Source organism: Chionomys nivalis, chromosome 4 (assembly GCF_950005125.1).
Source record: "Chionomys nivalis chromosome 4, mChiNiv1.1, whole genome shotgun sequence".
Classification (NCBI taxonomy): domain Eukaryota; kingdom Metazoa; phylum Chordata; class Mammalia; order Rodentia; family Cricetidae; genus Chionomys; species Chionomys nivalis.
Window position 1 is genome coordinate 51,119,312 of NC_080089.1, and position 9,023 is coordinate 51,128,334.

Here is a 9,023-nt window from a genome sequence, read left to right on the forward strand (position 1 = left end):
AAATCAGAAGAAACACATGCCCCCCCAAGAGGTGCCTTTAATCCAGGTGAAGAGCTATAGGCCATTAGTGACTGTTGAGAGGGAGGATCAGTCTGCTCCCAGGACGAGCTTACGATAGGTCGGTTATCGTCGTAGAGGATCAGCCCTAAACACACATGCACAGAAGTGACACTGACTGTACTCAGCCGATCATGTGTGCTCACATATATGTACATATGCAGTATTAAAGACGAGGTCATGAATGCTAGAGGAAATGAACAGGATCCAGGAGAAGCTGGCACGGGGTGGGGCGGTAGAAATGATGGCAATAGAGAGCACTTTTGTATGAAATTCTTTACCAAGTTCAAAAGAAACTATGGAAAACAACTGGGGACGTGAAGAGCAGCAAGCGTGTGCTGAGTCAGTGTTACTCAAAGGCATTGAGTAATGCGTTCCAGGACTCCTCGGGAACTGGGACCACTGAGTGCAGGCTGGAGAAAATCTAGAGGTTGGGGCCAGAGGGAAGAGATGAAGGGAGGAAGGCAGCCCAGTGGGCGGGGAGAAGTGAGGTCCTGATGACTTGAAGCAGGACTGTAGTTCCCTGTGGCTATGGAGTGAAGGTCAGTGGGGAAGGGGAAAACGATAACTTTGCTCTCAGAATTCAGATTCAGTGTGATTATTTCAGTAAGTCAGTCGTTTCGACCTTATTAGGATATTTGAAAAGAAAAAGTAACACAATATTTTACCGATGTCCCGTGTCTGCAGATAAACACAGATCTAATTTATCTTTATGTTTCTATTAAACAATACATTTTTACTTGTGGAATTGAAATGAAAACAGTTACATTATTAAGAAAATCGCTAGAGATGTGTTTAGATTTGTAGGTATTAGCCATCAAATCAGAGCAAGGATTGGCAAATGGTCTTTGGTTTGAGACAAGGGCTCACTGTATAGCTAGGGTGGTTGGCCTTGAACTCATGGTGCTCTTACCTTGCTTTCCTGAGTGCTGGGATTACAGGGGTGAGCGACTGTATCTGGGTTGGCAAATTATTTATATGAAGATCAGGCTTTTGCTTTCATGAACCAATTAGTCACACGTGTGACTCTCCAGCTAGCATGGGTGGTGTATGCAAGCCTGAGTTCCAGCGTGGCTTCATTTACATCCAGGTTTCGTGTGCTTTTCATTGCTAGGGAGACTTTAGATCTGTAAGCAACAGGAAAAAGAAAAAAGCTCAAATCACTGTTAGAACCCCAAACTGGTAGGAAGACAGACAAGATAGTTACCCAGCCCCAAAGGCTGTTTGCTGGATTTCAGAATCATAACAGGCAGATTGCACAAACCTCCTATCCCATACTTGGGAGGTGAAGGTTGGAAGTCGGAAGAGCGCGTTGTGTTTGAGACTCGTCTGTTTTATGTAAGAAATCCCTGGCTGGCCAAGCTGCCCAGTGAGACCCTGCATCTGCAGACGACAGAACCACAAATGGCCTGTGGTGTGGGGTTCTCAGCTGTCAGGAATTTGGATGTGGTCACAATGGAGGTTTACTTTGTCGTAGCAAAGGGCATGCCCTGCCCTTTGAAACCTTTTAACATCAACTTAAACCAACACGCCTTCAGAGTCCCCCGAAGGACACTGACCTTGCTGCCTGCTCTGACTCATCCACCGTATCTTCCTGCCGGATTCTTTTTCCAGCGCGATCTGTTCTATTATGGAGGCTTTCCGCTGAGGTTTTTATTCGACTTACTGAATTTTGTATTTCCAGCATTAAATCAGTTGGGCTTTCTTCAATGATTCTCTTCGTGTCTCCTATTTTCACATCTCAGATTGATGCGCTCATTTATCTCTCTCTCTTTTTCCCTCTCTTGTATATTTATGTCTTGAGTAACTGAGTATCGTTAGAGTCTTTCTTCTCAATTCTTCGTGCGGCGGTTCTTCCGGGTCACTCTTGCTAGGTGTCATTATCATGGGATTAGGGACTTACTGGGAGGCAGGCTGTCTCGGATTCTATATTTGCTCCTGTTCTACACATCTGGAGTAGTTTGTTGGCTGTTTTCCCTCTTGCTTCTTTCAGGGGAGGTGGTTTGCAATGCCCAGGAGAGGAGTAAGACACAGTAGGGTTGAAAGGCCCAGCCCTGCCCTTGGGACTGGTGTGGGAAGTCCTGGAGTGGCTTAAGCAGCCTCTGAGGAGGGGAAGTAGGGTCCCTTACTTACTCAATGTACGCTGGGCTTCAGGGGCAAACTTCCTGGGCGCTGTAGGTGGGCTTGGTCGAGGAGGCCATGACTGGCACCTGGTGCATGGTTCCCAGGCAGGGTGGACGAGCCTGTGCAGAGGGTAGCAGGCTCTGTCCTTGCTGTGGGAGACTGTGGTCTGGGCTCCTCATGCTCTCCCTGCTGGTTGCCATTGCTGCTCCTTTCCCATCTCGCTGTGTTGCTCCAGGAAGCACCATGTCTGTCTCTGGTCAGTACCAGCCTGTCTTAATTTAAGTCTTCATTTCCGATGGAGATTACTTTTGCAGTTTTTCTAGCCGTTCCTATATTGGACCCCAGTTTTTTTTTTATACATTTCAGAATTAGTTTAACTTTTATGATGAAAAAGTTTTTGATGGGAAATATTTACATCTGTATGATATTAGAGCCTCCTGATAACGGTGACTTCATCTCAGTTTATTGGCATCTTCCATCATGTGTTTAGGTAACGCTGTTTAAACTGTTACAACAAGATCATGTGTCCTTTGCTAGGTTTATTAATAGTCTTATCTCACAATCTTTTAAGGGTTATGACTGAAAATATTCAGGGCTAGGGTAGAGAAATGAAATTAGTTTTTGTCTGCTGGCCTTAAGAGCATCGCTGAATCCCTAGTGTTTTTTTTTTTTTAATAATTTGCAGATTCTTTGGGACATTCTAGGTTTCCTGCGGTGTTGACAGTCCCGATCCTCCCAGCATTAGAACTACTCTTCTGCTCATTGCAGCCCAGTGCAGAATGCTGGTGGCATCTCATTCCTCTCGGATCAGTGTGTCTAATATGATACCATTCGGTGTCCTGGGTTTGGGGACATGACCTTTACCAGATTAATGGAAATTCCTTTGATAGGCTTGTTCATATTTGGCTAAGAGGTTTGTTTACAAAATACAAAAGAGGGTTTCAAACTTATTCCATGTAATTCGTTGTATATTGAGATAAATTAATCAAGAATTTTTGATTAATCTTCCGAACTAGATGAACAGATATTTATCGTTAAAACAAATGTATGTGTTTGAAATAACTCAATATAACGTATGTCCTAGCTATAGCCGGTGCTCCACAAGTCCTGAGCCACCTGCACTGTGACTGTCCTGCCCATCTGGTCAGTATGTACCACCCTCTCCTCCCCTTCAGAGGACGCGTTCTTCAAAGTAGTGTAATCTCGTAGCGCCACCTGCTGGCAAGATTGGGAATTTCCGCTCTCGCCCTGGGCTTCCTTTCTTGGCTCTTGTCTTCTCTAGCCTTTCTCTTCACTCCCGTCTTCCTTTCTCTAAACCTTAACAGTTAACATACACATTAAGCCATTCTCCTTCCTTTGCTTTCCTTCCCTCTTGGCTTCACCAGTCTAAACCTCCTTTAACAGTGGTTAATAATATCAACCAAAGGGAACAACAGTACAAAACCAACCATACATTTGAAAGACTATTCAGTACCACGGGGTGCTAGCCCCGCTCAGCTACCCATTAACCTCCTCCAGATACTTCAATTCTCCTTAAAATGTCCTCAAGTTTCAATTTTTAATAACTTTTAGTTAATTCTGCCCAGTTTAACAAGCTCAAGAATCAATCAAAATTATTAAACTTTTAGCAACTCTCATTATTTCTATCCTTTTATTAACAGATTTGACAGATTTATAGCTTCTTCTGTATTTTACTATAAGGTTTTTTATTATGGGTTCAACAACCTGGCTTCAGAACGACCATCCACTGCAGCTTATAGAGAGACAGCCCCCCACAGGGGACTTTTGGTGCTGAGTTTATAGGGAGACAGCCCCCCCCCCTTTTAGTACACAGCTCATTTAGGAGACAGAGACTTCCGTATCTAATTGCTTAGCTTCCTACTGCCGAAAATACCACGAGCACCACTTTGGGGCTGATGAGTAGACACGGCCAGTGCAGTCGCGTCTTTTTGGGTTAAGCTTCACCTTGCTTTTGGTCTGTACCTGAGAGCGACAGTTGAGTGTAATACGGAAGACACCGTGTCCCAGACTGATCTCTGCGTAAGGAGAGGGCTGCCGTGGGGACAGAGCAGTGAGAATTCTCCATTTCAAAGCAGGCACCACAAAACCTAGGCCTGCTAGGCTGCTTGTTACCTAGGGACACAGCAGAGACTGCAGAATTATATAGAACATCCAGGCTGGGGCATAAGGGTTAAGAGTGCTTGACTGGCTTCCAGGAAGCCTGGGCTCCATCCCCAGCACCCAGGTGGTGTGCATCTTCCCCAGAACTTAAGAGGCAGAGGCAGGAAGACCAGGAGTTCAAGGTCCTCCTTAGTTACTCAGTAAGCCACGAATACCCACTGATGAAGTTCTGACATGTATGGCTGTAGAACCGTGGTTATTGTGAGACTAATCAGTCTGTGGAGAGTTCCTCAGTCCTTAAGAGAACCCTCTGGCATCCGCCTCCAAGAGATCCCAAGGCATTCCTCTCTCCACGGTCAACTAGTAGAGTTTGAAAGGTGAATTTTAATAATCGTTAAAAAGGAGTTCAGGCTAGCAGTTGAGCGCCCCAGTCGGCCCTCTGACAGCGCAGGCTAAGATTTTCCTGGCTTCTAAACTGCTGAGCATGCTGTCCGAGCCCCCTCCCCCTGCCACCTCCTGCATTCCTCCATGTTCGTGGTTTCTAACCTCTTGATGTCTCTTCCAAAAGGTGGGGACCCAAACTGTATGCCCTGTTCCAGATGCGCTCATGCCAAAGCAGCATAAAGCATATGTAACAGGATGAAGGCCTTCCTGCTCATGAGGTAAGCACAGCTGGCAGCAGCTGCTGGGGTGAGCCTATGCTCCCGGAGGAGCTGCTCAGATCCTGGGGGACCCTCCTATGTCTGCTCACCTGCTGGCCAGGGCCTTCTCCAGTTCAGGTGAAGGTGCTGAGCCAGGGTGCACTGCGGCACCCCGTCCTGCCCACGTCTTCTAGGCTCCTCCCCAGGCAAGGACACCGCCCTCCACTGTAATCGCTTTGCTCAAGTTTATGAAAATGCATTTTTTATCGGTGACCGTGGTCAACTGACCATATTGTAAATGCTCCTTTAGGTGGGACATTCTCTTCATTTGTGGAGACTCCCTGGGTGAGGGAGAGAGGACTGTTGGAATCTACTGCCACTTGGATGTACTGGGGTATCAGAGGTCTCAGCTAGAAGTAACAATGAAGTGTTGTGCACACATGTTGAGTCAGAAGATCAAGGAACTGGTTCATCAGCCTTATTAATAAAGCATTGTGCACCTCCCTCGGTCTGGCTATATTTAAAGATTATTTTATCACGATGACAGATTGTTAGAAAATTAATGTCTTTGGCAAAGACTAGATGAAACCATAGCACTGCAGTTTATCTTAGAGACTGTAATGGATCCAGGGTGAGGTCCCCCAAACCTGGGAGAGTTTCCCAAGTTTTTGCCTGTTTAGTGGCAGTGGTGCCGTGAGGCTTGAGAAGCGACCCAGGCTGCGTCCCAGCGATCTGTCATTTAGACGTCTTTCCAGGGAAGGGAGCAGATGCATGTGCTTGCACAAGGTGAGGCAGTTTAAAAACGCCTGTAGCCTTGGATTTGATGTTCTCTGAAGTGAGGTGGAGGTCACGCCAGACTGTCTTGACGCCACTGAAACTGTCACAGTTCGAAAGTGGATTTGAAGGCTGCTGTGCGCCCGTCTGTGTCTGCTTACACTCATTTTGAAAGGGATACAGCCACCTGTAAATCCATAGAATTCGACGATTCCTATTCCTGGTATTTAAACAAAATTCTCTGCTGGAAACACATCCTAAACATTCACAGATTGCTGCAAACAATATTCTCCATGGCCTTTCATCTCAAAACCCTGTCTTCCAGAGCACAAATTCATTTATCCTGTTTTGTTTGATTAGCAGAAAGCCCAGATTGAAGTAGGCTGCCTGCTCTACCCTCTTCTCAGTGATTTCACCTGCTAATATCTGTGCTCTTCAGAGTGACTCCTTTGACAGAGGCTGACTCCAAGCTATTGTTGGCAGAAGCAGAAAAAGAGAGTGTCTGTGTGACTCACCAGAGCAGCCACGCTCAAATGACAGATTTCAAATTATCCAGAGACGAATTTCTGAAGGGAACAGGGGGCTGGCAGTCTCGGCATCCTTCAGCCTGAAATGTCACATAGCTGTCAGCCTTGGAAGGACCGCGGCTTCCACAGTCAATTGTCATTGGAAAAGGACTCAGCTGTCCTTTAGGCCTTAGTTCTTCTGTGTCTGGGGCTTCTCCCCAGAACTGTCATCCTGCCTACCTGTGGGATTCTGTTGGCCAGAAATTAGAGGTGACATCCAAAGCCACAGACAGAAGCTAGGTGGCTGGTTTGGTGAGTGGTGGCGCCCCCTACAGTCTCGGACCAGAATACTGGCACACTGTGGATCGCGGGCTTCCTGGTCTCAAAATTCAGGCCTTGGGTTCTCTTCAAGGCTCTGGGCTAATTTTTGCTTAAAAGGCCGGGGTCAGATCTGACCTCAAGCTTCTCTGTGTGGGATCCCTGAAATATGAAGTGGCCTGAGGCGTGTACCACATGGAGCTAGTGTCAGTGAGGTGAGCTCACTCCTCAGGCTCGTCTCCCCACCCCCTCCTCCACACCAGAAACATCTGTGACTGACATGATGGGCAATGTTTAGACCAACTCGACATTCATAACATGACTCGGGGGTCAGAATGTCCCCAAACCTGCCGTTCTGATTTCTTTTGAGGCCCCAAACAATTCCGGCTGCTCTGAGGTCAGAGGGCAGCCTGCGCCTCCTGGCATTTCCTCGACAGCGTTCCATCCCCTGAAGAGCCCCGGAACATTCCCAGAGTGCTGAACATGAGTTTTCAGGGCCAGGCCCTTTGCAACCCAACCTGGTGATGTTCATTTCTCCTGTCTCCTGACTTTCCCATCATCTGTCTATACAGGTCCCTGACGCTGACCACGATGAGCTTTAGACTGAGGATGTACTAAGACAGCCCTGTGTCTTGAACGCATACACCCCCAAACTCTGGTATCTCCAGGACAACTGGATGGACTAGTCCTCATCAACCAGAACGCTTGCTCGTGTTCTCCCCAACCCCCGGTCTTGTTTGCTCTTGGTTGTCGTCTTGCTGTTTTTCTCTTTCCTGTACCTTTTCACTGTCTTCCTAGGAGCAGACCTCAGGAGATGGACCAGGATTGGGGATGTCTGCAGACCCTGCGGTCCTCAGCCAGCCAGCACCTGCTGAGCCTGGCTTTAAGATACCATTTTCTCAGACAGATGCTAAAAGGCACCAGCTTCTGGAAATCCCCCAGCACACCCCACCCCCACGCTGTTTTTTTTTTTTTCCTGCATGACTAGCTGCTCATAAGATGGAATCAAAGGGGAGAATTATCAGGACTTTTCCACTTTTTAAAAAATGTATGTGACTTATCTTCGGCTTTTATCTGAGAGCAAATTTGGTGACATATCTCTCCTGTGTGTACTCCTGTCGAATCTGCAGAAATCGATGTGACATACCCCCTCCTGTCTGGCCTGTTTGTATAATTGTATATAAATGTAGCAATAAATATATTCTAACAACAACTGGAGCCTGGATCCCCACTTCATTTTGTACCTGGGTGGCAGGGAGGGGCAGTCACAACTCTCACTGACGGCCCTGCTCACCACTGCTGACCTGCTGACCACCTGATCCATCTGAGCTTCTCATCTCCAGTTTCAGCAAGGGAGTGTTACTAAGAAGCAAGCCAGCGTTCGGAGAAAGGATGAGGGGGTTCAGTAGCAGAGCTGGGACGTGGTGCAGCATTAGTAATTCATGCAGTGGCACTGGTCCTGGCTGAGGGAGGTTTGACTGTGCTAGGACTGAAGCATTGGGTGACAGTTTGCAGTGTGACTCAGTCATCTGACATTAAGGTGACTGTTCAGATACTGAGTCACACTGCAAACTGTCACCTTAACAATATATTGTGCTGCAATGATGTAGTGAACATGGCAGGTACTTGCCAGGCACAAAGGGAGACTTTAAGGATTTTCATAAAAACCACACCAAATATGCCACAATAGAATTTTTTCATTGGTTAGTGGGTTTGCAGAGGTTCCAAGACAATACAGAGAGCACATAAACAGACAGCCTTTTATCTATTAAACACAACGCTGTTTATCTATTCCCAAGGAATGTTTATTAATACTGTCCTCTCATGTACTTAAGGTCTTTTGTTAGCAGCATTTTTTTTAACAATTTAAAAGATAATCATGTGTTTGCTGTGGTATCTTTTCAAATTGCTTTGCTGATGTTTCTCAGTGGGCCTCTCCTTAGTTATAAATAGAACTTGACATACAACCATCCAGTCAGAAGACACAGATATGATGGAGCCCCAGACTGGAACATACTGGGGCCAGGGAGGATTGGAGCACCTGAAAGGCTACTACTTTTTGTGTATTAGAAAGGGGGAGGGGAGACTGGAAGCATCTGGGAATCGTCAGGCTGTGATGCTCTGCTTTTCTGAATAGATCCCTTGGGACTGGGACTAGCACTTGTCTGAGAGAAGTTGTATTTATTGTTCTCCTCAGACACCACAAGAACCAAATGTTCTCAAGGCTGAGTCACCTGGGTGGCATTGGCTAAACAGGGGCCGGTGAACATTCCTTGGTCAGTGTGAGTGAGTCACTCACAAATCAATATCCTCTTCTAGCCATGGCCTCGGGGACAAACGAGGTTATGGATTACACTCAGTAGACCGCGTAGAACATCAGATAAATGGATGCCAGCTGGACATTGATCTTGAAATGGCGATTCAAGGACAGAATCCCATTTTCCCTCAATAAAACGGTAGGCACAGTCCTGTGTGCAGATAA

At 46.7% G+C, this 9,023-nt stretch overlaps 1 protein-coding gene across 2 annotated transcripts in view; it reads left to right on the plus strand.

Annotated features, from left to right (window-relative positions):
• Positions 1-7,736, plus strand: part of Rdx (radixin) — a 64,095-nt gene extending 56,359 nt beyond the window's left edge. For both annotated transcript variants that reach the window (XM_057766941.1, XM_057766942.1), the window contains exons 15-16: positions 4,871-4,964; positions 7,114-7,736. In XM_057766941.1, the coding sequence (XP_057622924.1) occupies positions 4,871-4,937 (67 nt within the window). In that variant the 3' untranslated portion in view covers positions 4,938-4,964; positions 7,114-7,736. The remainder of the gene's footprint in view (positions 1-4,870; positions 4,965-7,113) is intronic.
• Positions 7,737-9,023: the final 1,287 nt, after the last annotated feature.